The 20,654-nt window shown below is 39.5% G+C and overlaps 1 protein-coding gene across 1 annotated transcript in view; it reads right to left on the bottom strand.

Moving 5' to 3' along the window:
- Positions 1-4,263: 4,263 nt before the first annotated feature.
- Positions 4,264-20,654, bottom strand: part of LOC136870373 (probable tubulin polyglutamylase ttll-15) — a 157,019-nt gene continuing 140,628 nt past the window's right edge. Inside the window, exons 9-10 of the mRNA XM_067144914.2 lie at positions 18,067-18,277; positions 4,264-4,377 (exon numbers count right to left, since the gene is read on the bottom strand). Of these exons, the coding sequence (XP_067001015.2) occupies positions 4,264-4,377; positions 18,067-18,277 (325 nt within the window). The remainder of the gene's footprint in view (positions 4,378-18,066; positions 18,278-20,654) is intronic.

Below are 20,654 nucleotides of genomic sequence, written 5' to 3'. Positions count from 1 at the left end.
ATAAAAATGCCATTGGCAAATTTGACAAACTGGAAGCCAGGCAGTGATAAGTGACTTCAATGTTGTGATTGAATCGCATATGAGGATGGTGACAGCTCAAACCATGGAGAAGACCATTATTCGTATGTAAGAAATGCCAAATTAAAGAATTTGATCTGCATCCTTTATGCAAGAAACTAACTAAACTTTTCAATGTAACCTACTGATGATAATGATGATCGTATCCAAGTATCCTCAAATGTTGACTGCACTCCAGTATGTAGCAGCCACCACAATTTTAATGAAGTATTCAAGTTTGGTATCCACAGTGCAGTTGGACAGTGAAATAGATGCTTAAAATCTTGAATTGCACCATAGTCCCAATCAGCACTTTGTGTATAATTCCATCCTTTGAGTGTAGCCTTGATTCTAGGCATTCCAGTTATCCTATTAAGGGTCTTCCAGGCCAAAGTTTGAAGTATCTGCTGGAGTTCCTTCTGTTGGCAGACTCCAGTTGGATAGTGTAGACTGTTGTTGCCAGTTTTGATTCCTAAAAATGCTTCATGTGGCCAGAGCTGTCATGGTGTTATTAATGAAATTTTTCCATGACCTGAGATGCTATTGTAACATTTCATGACCATAGAGAGGTGACAGTTGTCCACCTCCTGTTTGAGTTTCTCAGTTTCAGCTGCTACTTGCAGTTGGATTGAAGATGGAGCTATGCCACAAGTATGGTACAGCTTTTCGACGTCTGCTGGTTTGAGGTAGCCAGAAACTGCTTGGCACATAATGTTCAAAGCAATATCTACTTTCTTAGAATGGACAGAGTTGACCCTTACAAGACAAGCATTCTCAGCTGTAGTGAAAGAAAGTGACAAATCTATAGGTCATACAGTTGCTGGGTGTGTTTGCAGCTTTATCCTGTTAGCATGCGTAGTTAATTATTCCTGGTTGACTTTCATAATGACAGAATGACAATGTGATCTAAAAGTAAGAGACCGATCAACTTAAACTCCTAGGTATTTGACAACAGGGGTGAACTCGCCTTCCTTCCCAAGTGATGTTAAGTTCGTGATCAGAGTAAGGTTCTACACTTGGTCTGTGCATATCGTCCTTTCTGTTAAGTTCTGTTAAGTATAAGATGTTCAAACAGTTTAAAAAGGTTACTCAGGAGAGAGACACGCCTGAATTTCTTAGGGACATCTGGTGTCTTACCTGGTTTCAAGAGCACCACCGCTTTTGCTTTAAGCCAGTTCTGGGGATCACCTCAGAATGAAGATACCAATTGAAGAAATTAGTTAACCATTCTAACGTCTTTGCATCTTCTTGATTTGTTCATTCCTAATAGATGGCATTTTTTACTTCCTGGGTGGTAAACAGTATATCCAGAGAAGGCTGAGCAACTACTAAATGGGCAAGACGAGGAAGACTTTTCCACATAGATTTATCAGGCTTTCCGTTTAGCTAATGGGCCACTTAATCTGGAGTAACATTATAGTGGCCTGCCTTGTGTTGTTTAATGCTAGATAAGCAGTGAAATGTTGTCCACGCCTTCTGCCTACCATTCCACATATTGATAGTTTTCTGCCATTTTCTCTCTCTTGGTTTCACCTATGAGCTCAATGAGTTTGTTGGACATGCTGGTAACCTCATCAGATAAAGGATTTATGCTATAGGTATCGTGAAGATCTTTTAATAGTGATTCCTCCTCCTTTGTTAGTCCTGGAATATATATATTTTTTGTGTGCTCTCATGAATTGTCTTTTTTGAGTAAAAGAAGAAAAGGAAAGAAGGAAGGGAGATGTGTACATACAATATAGATAAAGTTAACACATGTACAGGACTACTACTATGTATTTCAGAATATTTGATAACCTAGGACCTAATAGTATTAGAGGAGTGTGCAGAATGATTATAGAGTCAAAATTCAAACTTAAGTTCTGTTAACAAGCTGGATGATAGACAGCAAGTGTAACAGATGGAGATTATGGTAGAAGAAGAAGTAATGAAGCTCTGCATACAGTAACCAGCAGCACTTTTGGGAATCAAAATAAATAATGATAAAGTGTTTGTTTCATATTTTGGTAATACTGAGTAATCATAGCAGAAGACAAAAGTGATTCCCATTATATGCTGCCGACCATATAACACCAATACCAGATAATTAATCGACTTAACACACACTTTTGACTTATTATGCAATGGACTAAAAATCAAAGCTGTGTCCTGCCAAGTTTTATGATCCTCTGCTATTTGGACTACTTGTCATCCTGAATCGACACTGATCAACAATCTAGTACCAGACTGAACAAAAAATTTTAAAGTAAAATATTCATGTATTACAGAGATATATAGAAAACAGAAGAGAGTACAGTAGAGAAAGATAGGAAAAGAGTCAGTAAATCAGTTATGAAAATAGCACAGAATAAGATGCTTCAAAAAGATAGCAAAAGGCTAACAATCTCGTATGATAATAATGGTGCATATTATGTTAACTAAACTTCATATCACATTCAAAGGCAAACAGATCTTACCTGCTCAAAATTCTGGAAAATTTATTGTGATCATAATGAGTAGATGAGATATGAGGGCAAATTAAAAAAATAAGTTACACTAGCTTGCCGCGAGAGCGCGCTGTGTGCCGTGACTGTGGCCAATGGGAAGCAAGCTACAGTAACTGCTGACATGTCCAATAGGAAGGTCGGTGTGGTATCATGTCGTGTTGTGTGTGCAGAGCGGGCTCGGCTCAATGGTGCGTCAACTGGATGTTCAATCCAAATTGGAGGTGCGTGTAACGATCAGATATCTATGGGCTAAACAGCTCAATTACACAGACATTCATCGTGAAATCACTGCTGCATATGGTAAGCGTGCAACTTCTTAACCAAGTATTGTAAAATGGTGTAAGCAATATGACACCGGACACATGGATCTCACGGACGAACATCGCAAAGGCAGGCCTGTAACGTCCAGTACCGTTGCAAATGTTCACCTATGGATGGGATCATCAGAATCAGCACATAACACTGCAGGAAATTGCCAGTATGCTGAAAGTTTTGTATGGAAGTGTATTCTCCATTGTTCACCAGCACCTTGGATTTCATAAAGTGTGTCAAAGATGGGTCCCACGTCTCCTCACCGGTATTCACAAGGGAGAACGTTTCCAATCGTCACAGGCATTTTTGCAATGGTATTCTGAGGAGGGCAACGAGCTTCTGTGATGAATCATCACAGGAGATGAAACATGGGTCCACCTCTTCACCCCCCGAAACAAAGAGAACATCGAAAGAATGGGTTCACACCACATCACCACCATGAAAGAAGGCCAAGGTCCAACCTTCAGCAGGAAAGGTAATGGCAACAATATTCTTTGACATGGAGGGTGTGGTGCACGTGAAATTTATGCCAAAAGGCACAACAATCAATTCGGCTTCGTATTGTCAAACGTTGAATTGGTTGCATAAGGCAACTAAAGAAAAGCGACGGGGAAAATTGAGCGCCAGTGTGATTTTGTTGCATGATATGCAACACCTCACACGGCTCGCCAAACGTCTGAACTGCTGCAGCGATTCAAGTGGAAGGTATGGCAACACCCTCCATTATAGTCTACACTTAGCGCCCTGCGATTATCATGTGTTCGGTAAGCTGAAAGAGGATCTCGCTGGACGACGATTACGAAAGGATGAGGAGGTGAAAGCAGTTGTCTCCAGATGGTTGCATCGCCCTGGAGGTGATTTCTACGCATCCAGAATCGAAAAGTTGGTTCACCGTTCCAAGAAATGTTTACAGTCCCTTGGGGACTATGTGGAAAAGTTAACTTACATTGTATGCTGTCAATGCTGTGTTGCCTATATGTAGGTGGTTTCATAAACGGCCATAACTTGGAAGTGTAACTTACTTTTTGATTCAACCTCGTACATCTCTGAAGTAGACTATGCAATGACATTTTTCTTAATGTTCCATACTTCCTTGAATTCCTGCTTTGTTATTCAGAAACAACCAAGCCAATAATAAAACATGATAAACAGGAAGAATTATATTATATGCAAGAACCACAAGAGAAGCATCTCATACCCCTCATGCAGCCAATATTACCTGTGTCTCGGCCTCCTCCTGATTGACTTATACTGTATTTTTATGCAACAAAAACTTGAGACATAACACTATTGTCACGAGTGCTAGAAATTGACTCAACCATATCCCAACAGATATCACCAAACTTAAACTACCAGCATATTACTGCTGTAACACAGAATTTTATTCCCTGTCTACTCATGGTTGTGGTCATGAACACCAGCTGGAGTCAAGTAGACATTTACCCTGAAACCACCTGTACATGAGCTGGTTTTCTGGAAGATAACCTTCTAATATCAATGTTCTATTCGCAGTAACTGGATCCTAGAAGAAAAACAAACAGAAAAATATTGTTATTATATTTATACAAGTTGCTTTACGTCGCACCAACACCGATAGGTCTTATGGCGACAATGCGATAGGAAAGGGCTAGGAGAGGGAGGAAGCGGCTGTGGCCTTAATTGAGGTACAGCCCCAGCAGAAACATATCTGATGAATGAAAGAAGGAACATGCAAAACATGAATAAAGGTTACTGATAGTATCAAATCTGATCCCATAATCAATGGCTTTTTTTTTCTTCTGGGAAAAGAGGTGCCAGAACTCACAGGAGGGAAATTAAGGAAGAAGACATGGGATTTACTGAACATTTAAGAAAGCATATAATTTTCATTGAAACCTACTTACACTGAATTCAAAACAATTTCCAAATTTTTGACATGTCATCATCCCCCTCAGTTCATTTTCTGGTCTTGCTTTTTGTATCCATGGCTGAATAACGACCTTGTAACAACCAAGTTTTGACATACTTCGTTGGATCAAATACTGTCAAAGGAGGTCCAACAATTCTTAAAAATAGTAATGAGGTAATGGTTTTCACTGACAAAGATAATCTTTCTGGAGTCACTATCAAGTTCATTTGAGAAAATCCCCTTTCACACTCACTTGAAGATATAGCTATTGTGTTGAGAGTCCTCCAAACCCAAGAAAGTTCCCTGGGCATTTCTTCTCTGAATTTCAGATGATCTCCGAAGGCTCGAATAGCTTCTCTTTCATTCAGTTGGAATCTTCTTGCGAGTGTGCCATTTCTGCTTCTCCGTACAGAATATTTTCTCTTGAGTTTGCTGGCCAATTCGTAGAATCCAGAACTCTTGCACATCTTGACAGTTCAGTGTCTTCTTCGGAAAGTAATATTTTCTGTAGAGAAGTTTTAAGTTGTTCACAGAAAGCATTCGGGGAGATTAGTGGATCATTAATTCTGTTTTTCTTATGCAGTGGAACACCCTTAAACTGTAGATTTGCAGCTGCCTCAAGAGCTTTCTGATAGTAAGACCCTGGGACATACCTCCTCTTCTCACGAATATCAACAAGACACTCCATCTTGCTGTGGGCTTTGTAAAGATCAGCATTTCTCTCCTGTAGATCTAAGCTTAGTTCAGACAGTTCTTGCAAAGCATCACAAATCAATCCCAGATCCAAAATAATTCCAGAGATGTTTTTTTCCTGTGAAGACCTTCATAAGTGCATTTTTCTTTTCTGTCACAACCATCTTCTGATTTACCTCTTTCAAAATGAAGTACCAGTGCTTCAAAATCCTGCCAAACAGCCAAAACAGTTCTACAGCTGGATTCATCCCACCTCGTGGACAGGATTCTTCCAATTTTTAAAATCTACATCTCCAGTGTAGCTGCACATGACTGGAGCTGCCTTGCATTCTTTGGAAAGGCATGCTACATGACATATAATTTGTCCATAAAACTCTTAAATCTATTGATGCCAGAAACCTCTTTCACAACATCGTGTACTGATAATTCCAGTCTATGGCTAGCACAATGTCACAAAATAATGGCAGGAAATCTATCTTTGAAAAGTTTTAAAACTCCTCCACGTATTCCGAACATTACTGCGGCACCATCACATGTCAGTGAAACTAAATTTTCCTTTAGAAAATCTTCTGTGAACCCTAGTGCTCCTATAGAAGACCTCAAGCTTTTGTAAATTATATTTGCTGTTACATCATCTAACTCAATTAAATCAATGAAAAGGTTGACCGGTCCTGCCATTTTTATTTCTTCATTGTTGGTGCGAACATATACTATCAGAACAGACTTTTGACTTAAAGCAGTTGATTCATCAAGAATAAGAGAGAACTTGCTCTTTGAATCAAGTACATTTTTATCAATCATGTTCTCATTTCACTGCCTATGTGGTTTACTATATTTATACAGGCATTACTTGAATGTAAAATTCTCCCCATATCAATCCTGTTCAATTCTTGTAAATCAATTTCAGTTTCAAAATTGTAGAAAGACTGGTTCTTTTTTGCCACCTTATAAGCAGAACGGAATACTTTACAAGTAATTTCCTTTTCCCTCTCTAATGACTTTAGACATACTGTCCCAAGTTTTTCTTTTTTTCCCTTCTTCAGTTATTTTATTAGCACTTTTATGTCCAGCACTTTCTTTGTGGTCAAAAATCTTTTTCCTAAGAGATGTTAACTTCTGTTTACGATTTTCTCCATAAGACACAATTTCACAGTTTATCCACTCTTTTGATAGTTGCATACCCACATTCTTCTGTACAGCTAAACTTCCAACATTTTTGCACACTGAGCAATTTAACTTGCCATCATGTAACTACATAGAACCAATCATTTTTCTTTACAAAATTGTTCTTTTGTTCTACAGTCCAACAACTAGGCCACAGACTTTGAAATTCACTTTGAACTTTACAGACTGTTATGGAACTCATTGACACATCTGTTGCTTTAAGATCCACACTTGAGTTTGATGATACTCCAGCTTAATGGACTGACGAACTGCTTGGGGAATTTTTGCGTTCAGTGGTAGGCACATAAAAATATCCTGAAATTCTTTTCATTCTGGCCCCTGGGTCGACAGATTTAGGTTATGTCTATTGCTGCATAAGAAGTAGTACAAACTATGGCTGAGAATGCAACAAACACAGGCAATTATCTACATCAATGAACAACAGTACTCTATATTGAGGGCAATCCAGATGAAACGTAACTAGACTGAATCGGCACATCCAGACTACGGTGGTATGGGCATGTGATGAGGATGGAGCCTACAAGAACAGCCAGAATAAATTTGGAAAGACAGGTGGAGGGAAAATGACCTGCAGGAAGACCTAAAACCCGATGGATGGACATGATCAAGGTTGATCTATTTACTAGAGGATGGACAGTGGATGATGTTCTCTATGACAAGTTGTATATGGACAGGAAGAAGTGGAAGAGGCTCATTAACAGTACCCGGGAAACTGGAACTGTACAGTGATGATGATGGCTAATCAACTCTGGCGGCCACTTCCTTCCAATTCCTAGGCCGTTCCTATCCCATCGTCACCGTAAGACATATCTGCATCAGGGCGACGTAAAGAAAAAAAAATTGTAGATATAGTTTTCACTGTATCGCTTCATCAGCATCAGTTTGCTTCAAAATCCCATACGGAACAGGATTCACTGAACTGTCATTTCAAACACTTCTCTGGTAGTCCTCTGATTATGACAGCAAGTTGCTTCACTGAAGTGTGTAGGTCGGCCCCCATGCACCTTCATAGCCAATGTTCACCTCTCACATCAATGGTACGTGGTCATACTCACTTTCCATGTTGGCTATCCACAATGGTGTTATTTGTCCATTCATGATACACTTTATCCACAGCAGCACGCAAACAAGTCACGAACTTCACTGTTCCAAAAATACTGCCTCCCCAGCCAAAAAGCAGATAACATCCCTTTTTGCAATTCAGATAAACAGAATGAAATATGTCCAGATCGTTTACCACATACCTTATATACCCACCATGTAAACTCAGGACACGTGCTGAACTTTATGCTCCCTTTTTTGCTAGTAGTTTAACATCGTGCAAACACAAAGAAGCTTTTCAGTGATACAAGGATGGGAATGGGTAGGTAGCAAGCATGGCCTTAATTAAAGTACAGCATCAGCATTTGCCTGGTATGAAAATGGGAAACCATGGAAAACAGTCTTCAGGGCTGCCAACGGTGCAATTTAAACCCACCACCTCTCAAATTCAAGCTCAATTTTATGTGACCAGATCCGCGTAGCCAACTCATTTGGTAAAATGTGATGTACTTCATGCCTTACGAGGTGCCAACGTCAAATATAGGAAATTATTTTTAACATGTGACTTGACTGTGTGAATTTCTTAAAATATATATATTTTAAAATAAATGATTTTTTACATCATCATTACCTTCAAAAACTCATAACTACTCAATGATTTAAAAGAAATTAAAAGTGAAAATATAGTGACATTTTTCTAGTACGTAGAACAACCAAACCTATGGCTAGAGCTCTGCACGAATGCGGATATCCGTGAAGTTAGTGACTTGGCGGATGCAAACTGTATGGCAGTGCGGATAATTTTTCTGATAATTTCTAAATGATGTTCATCAATTTTCACTCAGGTAAACTCTAGAAATCTCAACTAGTCAGTCTTTCAATACATTTCATACAGTTATTTTTGCTTGCGGTTGGGCAACCCTTGACATTGGTATGGGAGAATGGTGATACATAAAGAGCTTTGAGCCCGTAAAACCATAAATCTGACCTAAACTTAACTGGTTCCTGCCCGCAATCAGTGGAAGGAAGGAACAATAGTTCTGAATGACAACTGCACAATATGTTGGTAGTTGCTGTCACAAGAGGAAATCCCTCAGAAACCTGTCACTGTGGGTTGGGGGTTGGTGCCAAGTATCAGGCCTATTGTATTACGTTAACAGATCTACCCATTTCAATACCTTGGGCGTAATATAGTAAATAGTTGCAATATCCGCGGATAACCATTCACGGGTGCGGATGAGGAACGGATAATATATATTGTATATTCTCGCAGTGCTCTACCTATGGCGTAATCACTCCAGGGCCAGAATTCACAGAAGGCTCTTGTAGGTAGAAGTGGGCTGTAATGTAATCAACACAATAATTCCACTATCAACGCTAGATTACCCGACTAGAGCAGTTATATTAGTTTCACAAAGCTTAACCCTGGAGTGGTCGCGCGGCGTCTGAGAGACAACACACTAGTTTACTTCTGTCATTGCAAGAAAACTACCAAGGTCACTGACCGGAGATGCCATCTACCTTTCAAGTAACTATTCAAAACTAACATAATAACAGATCAGCATGCCCGTATTAGTCTAACACGTGTGGTGGTGAGTCACTGTTACACAAGAGTCAACGGCGTCTGATAGATGCTACGCGAACTTCAGCGCTACAAATTAAGTTCCTATTTTGAAGTGCTATCTTCTATAACATTGCAGTAATTATTCATAGAAGTGTATCAGATTGCATGATTTCTTGCTAAAATGTAAATTTCTCATATTTTTAGGGCTAAAAATGAGCAGAAAGGAGAAGAGATATAACCTTGATCGCTTTGACGACAGAAGGATTGTACATAGTTTGCTTGAGAATGATAATGATGATGAAGAAGGTGAATTGTGCAGTGATGAGGAGGAGGATGTTCTAGTAACCAGAAGCAAAAGTATGGAGACTGAACAAGGCACAGACAGTAATGATGAAGCAGGAGAAAATGACAGTGCTTATTTCCTAGCACAAAATGGAGTTTCTAAGTGGTGTAAAGCTAATCCCCCCAGAAATGTACAAACCCAGCGACAATATTGTCACACATTTATTTATTTATCATGTCAGAAGTACAAAGTAAAGAGACAAAAATTAAACAAGGAAATTTTAAACATTTGTTGACCAAAAATTGGCCACGACAAGCGCATCTGGAGTTGCCCTCATTAGATCTTTAATGGTACAAGTGGCTGGAGAAGATGGACACAGTAGAAGATGCTCGTTAGTCTGCTTAGTACCACACTTGCAGTAAACTGTCTCCACAGGAAGGCCCCATTTCTGTAGGTTGGTCTTGCATCTCGTGGTACTGGAGCGTAATCGATTGAGAGCCTTCCATGTTGTCCACTGTTCAGAATGTCCAGGAGGAAGTTCTTCCTTTGGAACCATCCATTCTCTCAAATGTTGACATTTTTCCTGCCACATTGAGATTCTTGCTTGATGTGGTGTTCCTTTAAGAGCTTCAGTGGTTGTCAAGAAGCTCTTTCTTGATTTCAACCTAGGACGTGCTGGTTGACAGGCATACAAAGGATGGGCTTCCATAGTCATAGCCTTGCTTTTCTCATGCCTAGCAGCAATCTCACGTCGGATTTCAGGTGGTGCTATACCAGCGAGACAGTGGAGTTTATCTATGGGAGTAGGTCTTAAACAACCTGTATAATACGGCAGGTGTCATTTAGTGCTACATCTATGTTTTTGGCATGGCTGGACTTATGCCACATGGAGCATGCATACTCAGCAGTGGAGTAGCACAGTGCTAGCGCGCTTGTTCTCACAGTGCAAGGGTGAGCTCCCCAGGTGGTGCCTCGAAGTTTCCGCACTATGTTGTTTCTGGCAGACACTTTTTGTTTCACGTTTAGGCAATGTTTCTTATACGTAAGCGTACGGTCCAGAATCACTCCCAGATATTTTGGAGTCGAACAGTGTTGAAGAGGGATTCCTTCCCAGGTGATTTGTAAGGTTTTTGTCACACATTTATCTGATGTGAAAGGTATTGCAAAGTTTACTAAAACTCCTTAAGAATACTGGGAACTATTCTTTGATGACACAATGCTATCTTCTATAGTGGAGTGCACAAAAGGGAAAACAGAAGAGGTTCAAACAAACTGCTGCAAAGAAAAGTACGCTCGACCTACCATTAAACGTGTAATAAAGGCCCTAATTGGCATATTGTGCTTATGTTTTGCAAGGACATTTGGTCTAGAAATAAGAAAGGTGTAGAGCTGTGCATCTTGGGTGTGTCAGAGAGGTGTTTTAGGTTCCTACTCCATTGCCTAATGTTGATCGTTTGTTGCTTTTATATCAATAAATTAGATTCAGTCATTTTTATTCATTCTTTCACAATATCTTGAAATAAATGTAAATCCTTATTTGAAACCTGGGATAGCATAATTACCTCAGAAACTAAATAACGTTTCTCAGACGCCGTGTGACTTTCTATGACATAGAATTGTGTGCAACCACTGTAGGATTAATACACCTCATTCCAGAAACCTCCAACTAGTCTGCTATTCACCTCGCATGACCCCAACTCTAAAGCTTCTTCCATCAAGTTTGTTCCTCACTTAGTCTTTTTCTCCTCATTTCAAGTACCCTCCCATCAATGTTCCATCTGGCTGCACCAAAATTCATTGTACTTTCGTGACTGTTACTTCCAACTTATGAATAATGTGGCCCAGTTTTCACTCGCGTATTCAGTAATGTTGGTCTCAAAAGAGAGTGATATAAAGATAGTTTCATCCATCAACTCACTTCTTACTTAAGAGTACCATTGATTGCAACAGCAAGCTCATTGCATTAGCCTTGCTGCAACTTGTTTCAATTTCACTTAGTATAGCACCATCCTTGAAGTTTACACATACAGCAGAAGTCCGCTATACTGAGTACAGTATATAACGAGACCCCCCATTATTTTCGTCTGTCCCTTCAAAATTCCTATATTAAACTGTGTATTCTTCTTAGGTTACAGCGAAAGCCCTATCACTGATGCATCCATTATTACAAGCGATTAAGCATGCGCGATTTTTCTGTTACTAATATTTATGCACCCCAGTGATTATGTGGCATGCGATCGATCATCTTCGGTATCGTTTCCTCACTATGTTCACTAGCAAGTTCCCTCGATGACATTCGAAGGCAATGTCAGAGTCGATTAGCCATCATCATCATCATTGTACAGTTCCAGTTTCCCGGGTACTCTTCATGAGCCTCTTCCACTTCTTCCTGTCCATATACAACTTGTCATGGAGAACATCATCCACTGTCCATCCTCTGGTAAATAGATCAACCTTGATCATGTCCATCCATCAGGTTTTAGGTCTTCCTGCAGGTCCTTTTCCCTCCACCTGTCTTTCCAAATTTATTCTGTCTGTTCTTGTAGGCTCCATCCTCTTCACATGCCCGTACCTCCATCTGGATGTGCCGATTCAGTCTAATAGGGATGTCTTTATTCTGGCTTTTCTCCTCACCTCTTCATTTCTTAACTTGTCCATTTTGGTCTTCTGGATGGTGGATCTAAGAAATTTCATATCTGATGCTTGCAGTCTTGACTAATCTCTTTTTGTAAGGGTGCATGCTTCAATACCATAGGTCAATATTGGTATGAAATAGCTGTTAAACATCATCAGTTTGGCTGGTTTTGAAATCATGTCATCCCATAAAAGTGTTCTTAGCCGGGCTGAGTGACTCAGACGGTTCAGGCGCTGGCCTTCTGACTCCAACTTGGCAGGTTCGATCCTAGCTCAGTCCGGTGGTATTTGAAGGTGCTCAAATACGACAGCCTCGTGTCCATACATTTACTGGCACGTAAAAGAACTTCTGCGGGGCAAAATTCTGGCACCTCGGCATCTCCAAAAACAGTAAAAAAGTAGTTAGTGGCACATAAAGCAAACAACATTATTATTAAAGTGTTCTTACTTGTTGGTAGAATTCTGATCCCTTTTGCACTCTGTAATTTCTTTTCTGACCAAATTATCACTGGAGATTGCACTTCCAAGGTAAGGAAAACTATCCACACACTCTAGCTGGTGGTCTCCTAGTTTTACACTTGCTGGACGCCCTTCTCTGTTAACTGCCAACATCACTGTCTTGGTCTCGCTGATGTTGAGGTTATATTCCTGGAACTGAGATTTCCATACGTTGAGTCTGGTCTGTACCTTTTCTTCTGTTTCACCCCAAATCATGGTATCATCAGCAAAGGCCACTGCATTCAGTCCACCTAACTTTTCCTTGACGTTCTTCATTAGATTGTTCATAACAGTGATGAACAGTAATGGGGACAGTGCACTTCCTTGCTTCGATTAGTAATACCCGTCAACTGCTGTTCCGAAAAGAAAAATTGAAATGAAAGAGGAGAACATGTTTTCATAATAAATGCATAAGTAATGTATCTGATAACAGTCTGTTGTTAACTCATTAAAAATAAAGGCTGAATTAATGATCGCTCGATTTTAGTGCTAAATACTGCAATTATCTAAGAATGGGATACACATGAAGATATGGCAGAGTCCATCATTGATTTCAGAGGTTAGTTTATATTTTCTCACATCTGGTTAAATTTCAGAAAGGATATTATCATGTAAATTTATAGCAAAAAGGTTATCATTTCTCTACTGGCACTTGAATTATGTTTTCATCATACATACAGTACAGTACAGTACAGTACAGAAAACTGAAATGTTTTCCACACTTGCGAGCTCTCTCGTCGACATCCAAAGGCGATGTTAGAGTTGATAAGTAATACCCGTCGACTGCTGTTTCGTAAACAAAATCAAAATGAAAGATGATAATATATTTTTGATTTCAAACCGATATGCAGGTCACACAATGCGCATGGCATCGACTCAGTAGGATGTAGGACCACCGCGAGCGGCGATGCACGCAGAAACACGTCGAGGGACAGAGAGAATAAGAGTGCGGATGGTGTCCTGAGGGATGGTTCTCCATTCTCTGTCAACCATTTGCCACAGTTGGTCGTCCATACGAGGCTGGGGCAGAGTTTGCAAACGGCATCCAATGAGATCCCACACGTGTTCGATTGGTGAGAGATCCGGAGAGTACGCTGGCCACGGAAGCATATGTACACCTCGTAGAGCCTGTTGGGAGATGCGAGCAGTGTGTGGGTGGGCATTATCCTGCTGAAACAGAGCATTGGGCAGCCCCTGAAGGTACAGGAGTGCCACCGGCCGCAGCACATGCTGCACGTAGCGGTGGGCATTTAACGTGCCTTGAATACGCACTAGAGGTGACGTGGAATCATACGCAATAGCGCCCCAAACCATGATGCCGCGTTGTCTAGCGGTAGGGCGCTCCACAGTTACTGCCGGATTTGACCTTTCTCCACGCCGATGCCACACTCGTCTGCGGTGACTATCACTGACAGAACAGAAGCGTGACTCATCGGAGAACACGACGTTCCGCCATTCCCTCATCCAAGTCGCTCTAGCCCGGCACCATGCCAGGCGTGCACATCTATGCTGTGGAGTCAATGGTAGTCTTCTGAGCGGACGCCGGGAGTGCAGGCCTCCTTTAACCAATCGACGGGAAATTGTTCTGGTCGATATTGGAACAGCCAGGGTGTCTTGCACATGCTGAAGAATGGCGGTTGACGTGGCGTGCGGGGCTGCCACCGCTTGGCGGCGGATGCGCCGATCCTCGCGTGCTGACGTCACTCGGGCTGCGCCTGGACCCCTCGCACGTGCCACATGTCCCTGCGCCAACCATCTTCGCCACAGGCGCTGCACCGTGGACACATCCCTATGGGTATCGGCTGCGATTTGACGAAGCGACCAACCTGCCCTTCTCAGCCCGATCACCATACCCCTCGTAAAGTCGTCTGTCTGCTGGAAATGCCTCCGTTGACGGCGGCCTGGCATTCTTAGCTATACACGTGTCCTGTGGCACACGACAACACGTTCTACAACGACTGTCGGCTGAGAAATCACGGTACGAAGTGGGCCATTCGCCAACGCCGTGTCCCATTTATTGTTCGCTACGTGCGCAGCACAGCGGCGCATTTCACATCATGAGCATACCTCAGTGACGTCAGTCTACCCTGCAATTGGCATAAAGTTCTGACCACTCCTTCTTGGTGTTGCATTTGCTCTGTCAGTCAGTGTAATTTTAATACTGATATTAAGTAAGAATGCGATACACCTAAAGATATGGCAGAGCGCATCATTGATTTCAGAGGTTCGGTTATATTTTCTTGCATGTGGTTAAATTTCGGGAAGGCTATTCCCATGTAAATTTATACCGAGAAGGTTATCACTTTTCTGCTGGCGCTTGATGTATGTTTTCATGGTACATACACGGTTAAGTTAGGTGACGCTCTTTGAAAAACTGAAGAGTTTGCCACAAAATATGAACTTCTAAGAAGTGTGATTGCAAGATTGGAAGCTTCCCGTATGAGAACAGTGTGCTCTAGCAAACCAGGGTTATTATGTGATATAGTGAAGATTAGTGTTTTGTGTTTTCTATTTGCAAGATCAAGCATCAATTATTGAACTGAAGTTTTCATTTATGCTAGTGTTTTTACATGAGTAAGAGAGTATTGACTGGGTGAAATGTCGTAGACACAGCCCATAAGCATCAGCAAGCAAGCAAGCAAGCAAGCAAGCAATATGAACTTCGGTATTATTTTCTCACTACGTGCACTTGTGAACTCTCTCGTCGACATTCAAAGGTGATGTCAGAGACAATTAGTAATATCCGTGAACTGCTGTTCTGTAAAGAAATTTAGAAATGAAAGAGAACATGGTTTTGAAATAAATACATAAATAACCTGGTCAACAGCAGTTATCAACTCATTAAAAATAATGCCTAAGTACACAATTGCTTAATTTTTTTTACTAAACACTGAAATTAAGTAAGAAAGCGATAAACCTCAAGATATGGCAGAGTGCATCACTGATTAGTTAGTTTATATTTTCTCGTGCCTGGTTAAATTTTGGAAAGGATATTCCCACATAAATTTAGAGCAAGAAAGTTATCGTTTCTCTACTGGCACTTGAAATCTGTTTTCATCGTACATGTAGTACGGTTAAGTTAGGTTAGGTGATGCTGTCTGAAAAAGAAAACTGAAACTTTTGTCACAAAATGCTATATAACATCTTCAGTATCATTTTCTCACTATGTACACTTGCGAGATCTCTCGTCGGCATTCAAAGGCAATAACATATCAGGTGAAGATTCTTCAGGCGCTTGCTCCACCAACCAGCGCTTCATCTTAGGTCTGACACTAGACTCGTCAGAGTGGGATGTGTCAGACCCTACCCACTGACGCTGGGGGTGTATGCAGGTGATGATTAGTAATAAACATCAACTGCTGTTCTCTAAAGAAAATTTGAAATGAAAGAGAATAACATATTTTCATAATAAATGCGAAAATCCGTGTCCGATAGCAGTTGTTAACTCGTTAGAAATAAAAGCTGAAGTAAACAATCGCTTAATTTTAATGTTATATACTTTTTTTTGCTAGTGGCTTTACATTGCACCAACACAGATAGGTCGTATGGCAACGATGGGATTGGAAAGGCCTAGGAGTTGGAAGGAAGTGACCGTGGCCTTAATTAAGGTACAGCCCCAGCATTTGCCTAGTGTGAAAATGGGAAACCCTCTTCAGGGCTGCCAACAGTGGGATTCGAACCCACTATCTCCTGGATGCAAGCTCACAGCCGAGCGCCCCTAACCGCATGGTCAACTCGCCGAGTAATGTTATATACTTAAATTAATTAAGAATGTGATACAACACAAGATATGGCACAGTACATCACTGATTTCAAAGGATAGTTTCTGTATATGTTCTAACATCTAGTTAAATTTTGAAAAGGCTATTCCCATGCAAATATTTAGCGAGGAGGTTTATCCTTTCTCTACATGTGCTTGAAATATGTTTTCATGATACATATATAGTTAGGTTAGGTGACCGTTTGAAGAAAAAAACAGAAACGTTTCCCACAGGAGCCTCTGAAGTGGCGCTATATTTTTTTCAGAATGATATTAAACTAACACTTTCATGTAGTATCGGATTTCGAAAAATAACAAACAAGTAAGTCATAGTGTGGATATCATCCGTGAAAACACAAGTTTTCAACAATCTGATTACCGTTTCATTCTGATTTTAATGCGTATGGAGTTTTCTTCTATTTTTTAGATAACATCAGATATAACAACAATCCGCTATAGCAAGTAAATTTTTCGATGTTATGAATTCTCGCTATAACGGACTTATAACATCAATATAGTTGGTCTGTTGTTGGACATTACAAATTTTCCAGCTAACTCATTCCCGGTTACTTATTCGTAACAAGTTCCCTATGGGAATCAACATCTTTATCATCTGATGGCCAGGCAGGTATCAATTTTTGAAAATGAGACAAAGTCTCTCGTAGTGCATTGGCACTGCCAGTGGCTCCAAGTAGCTTACGTAGTGGCCTCCACGGTATGCACTAGCCATGCGCCTTGGTAGGTGTGCTATTTACCAACTGATGAGCCTAACTTAGCACACTGGGGCAAAAAGCTGGCAACAGGGAATGAGTTTGCTGAAAAATTTATAATGTCCAATAACGGACCAACTATATTGGTATTTTAAATGTACTCATTCAGAACAAATATTTCAGGTTCCCTATGGGAATCAACATCTTTATCATAACGGACTTCTACTGTATAAAAATTATGAATGCTCTTTTTTAATTAAGGACTATCTGCCAATAAAATAAGAACCAGTACTTATCATTGGTTAATTCCTCTTTTATTCAATTTTATATACCTCCAGCTACTTTTACATATAATTTAATGCTTATTGAAACATTTGTTGAAGCATGACACAAGTTTTCATACCCCCCCTTCATAGAAATCTCAGGGAAAACAATTTCTGGGTCGTCATTCACTTTGTCGGGGTGGGGGAATGAAAACACTTGCCTTGAGGAACTTCTTCAGACACAGAAAGAGATGGCAGTCACTAGACACAAGGTCAGTGCTGTAGAAAGCGGGGTCAAACTGCTGCCAGCCAAAAGATTGAATGAGTGCTTGTATTTGAACAGTGCCTAGTGACTACCACCTCTTAAGCATCTGAGGAAGTTCCTCGATGGCGAGTGCTTTCACATCTACGACGGAGTGAGCAACAATTCAAAAATCATTTTCCTTGCAAACAGCAAACTTCTATGACAAGGGTCTACCTAAACTAATCCCATGCTACAACAAATTATTCAACAAGCATGAAATTATATGGAAAAGTAGCTAAAGGCATAAAAAAATGAATTAACCAATAATATGCAGTGGTTCTATGTATTTTATTCATAACCAGTCCTAAATTTAAAAATAGCCCTCGTAGAGTTACAGTATATAGAGAGATTAACAATGAAAAAAAGAAAGAAAGAAAACATTTCTTACCATGGCCGGAGGGAAAACTCTCCGACAGTCTTGACGATTGACGTGCTCTCGATATGCAACCTTTAGCTTAGCAAGTGTATGAGGTCTGAGACAGGGTTTACATAACTGACATTCTGGAGCAATACAGCTTTCACACAACTTGTGATGACACTGCTCAGGGAATACCATTACATTCTTAGTTGACACATGCATATCCTCTTCCTCAGGTGATCTGTATAATAGTTCCAAAATACAAATCAATATACATATATGGGAAACATTAATGTTACAGAATGGAATACTGATCTCTGCCAAGAAAAAAGAAAAACACACACACACACAACCTTAGAGACCATTTTAGTTGCTGAGAACATGATGATGATCAACCTCATGAATTTAATTTTGAACTTAATAATCCAAAATAACTTAGGAGTTCATACCTGCCAACTTTTAAAAATCACAAATAGGAAGATTTTTAAATTCTTGGATTTAATCACAAATATTGCGCCACGGTCTCAGCGAAAAAAGAAGACAAGATAAAAGGCATCATATCTACAGTTACTATGTGAAATGACCATTCAATTTAAAAGCTTAAACTAAGAAAACATAAAAATGGTTATGAGAAAATGTAACACACACAGAACAAAATGCATAATATTTTCCTTTATTAGACTGTAAAATGAATGGAAATTGAATTTTATAGGTATCTCTGAACACTTAAGATAACATTTGTTAAGTTTTGTGACCATAATGTGAATACAAATTACCAGAAATTGTCACCAACACAACTCTCTGAAATACATTCAAGTCATTAAAATTATATATAGAGAGTATATAGAGAGATTTAAAAATAAAAGAAAGAAAGAAAACACTTCTTACCATGACCGGAGGGAAAACTCTCCGACAGTCTTGACGATTGATGTGCTCTCGACATGCAACCTTTAGCTTAGCAAGTGTATGAGGTGTGAGATACGGTTTACACAACTGACATTCTGGAGCAATACAGTTTATTTACTACAGGATGATGGAATAAAATACTTATATCAAAATCAGCTGCAGCAGTATTTAGTTCGAATTCCGACAAATACTGATATTAACAAAGAATGGAAAATCATAACCTCAGCAATTCAGAGAGCAGCAGATGAAGCCATTGGAATGAAGAAGAAATTTAGGAGAAAAACTGGGCTTAAAATATGGAATAAAGAAATTTCAGAAACTATCAAGCAAAAGCAAATAGTATACTTGAAAATGATACAGCATCGCACCCCCACATGACGAGAAAGAATATAAAAACAGCAGGAACAAGGTCATGTCACTAACGAGAAAATTCAAGCAAGAATCATAGGATAGGTTAATAAACTCAATAGAAGTTGATATCCATGGTAGGCAAGAGATGGCGTATTAATGAAGCACCTCAACAGTGATGAAAGATAAACTGCTAATATAGGCCTAAATGTAATCGAAGAAGAATCATGGATACAACACTACAAAGAATTGTGGCATAACGGAGAGTACGGAGAGAGTCAGGAAAATCAAGATATAGATATCGACGTTGAAGGAAATGACCTAATAAAAATAGAAAACTTAATACTGTTCTGAAATCCTTCAAAAATAGAAAAGCACCAGGGTTAGACAATATAAATATGAAGTTGTTCAAATATGGTGGGATCATTCTTAAATTTAGATTGTTATATTTAATTAATCTTTGTTGGAAAAGAAGAAATATACCTGAAGAATAGAGGAAAGCTAAAATATTATCACTTTTCAAGAAAGGAAATTGAAGTTTTTGCAGTAACTATCGAGGAATAAGTTTATTAAACATTGGCTATAAAATATATGCTAAAATAATAAACAATAGACTTAAAATCATTGCACACAATCTCTTATCGGATGAACAATGTGGATTTAGAAAAGGCAGATCCTGTACAGATAATATATTTAGCCTCAAACAGATACTGAAAAAGACAAGAGAATTCAACTTGAATACTTATGTCGCTTTTGTTGACCATGAAAAAGCTTTTGATAGGGAAGACAGAGAACAGTTATGGAATATAATGGTAAAAAATGGATGCCCTAAATATCTTATTCAAGTTATCCAAAGTCTATACAGAAGGACGAGAATTGTGTTAGATCTAGGATACAAACTAACGAAAGAAATATTAATTAATCAAGGTCTACATCAGGGATGCAGCCTCTCTCCAACACTATTCAATATATATAGAAGAAGCAATCAGAAATTGGAAACGAATTGTGCACTCTGGAATAAAATTGAACACAGACACATGCATAAATACTATGCTCTTTGCAGATGATCAATTTATCCTGCAGGATGATGAAGATATACTCCAGAAATCAATACATCAGTTAAGCACCATTTGTAAAAGTTATAATCTTCCGCTATCCAGAACGAAAACCAAAGTTATGGCATGGCAAGGGAAGTATCCTATCAGAGCAAAAATAGTAATTGAAAATCAACCAGTAGATCAAGTCTGAAATTTTAAGTACGTTGGTTGTGAAATATCTTTAAATGATGATGACGAGGTGAAGAAGAAGTTTCATCGATTTCAACATATATGTGGGACAATTCACCGAACACTGAAAGGAAAAGT

The sequence above is a fragment of the Anabrus simplex genome, chromosome 1 (assembly GCF_040414725.1).
Source record: "Anabrus simplex isolate iqAnaSimp1 chromosome 1, ASM4041472v1, whole genome shotgun sequence".
NCBI lineage: Eukaryota > Metazoa > Arthropoda > Insecta > Orthoptera > Tettigoniidae > Anabrus > Anabrus simplex.
Note: the sequence above shows the minus strand (reverse complement) of the source record. Positions and strands in the feature narration are given on the sequence as shown.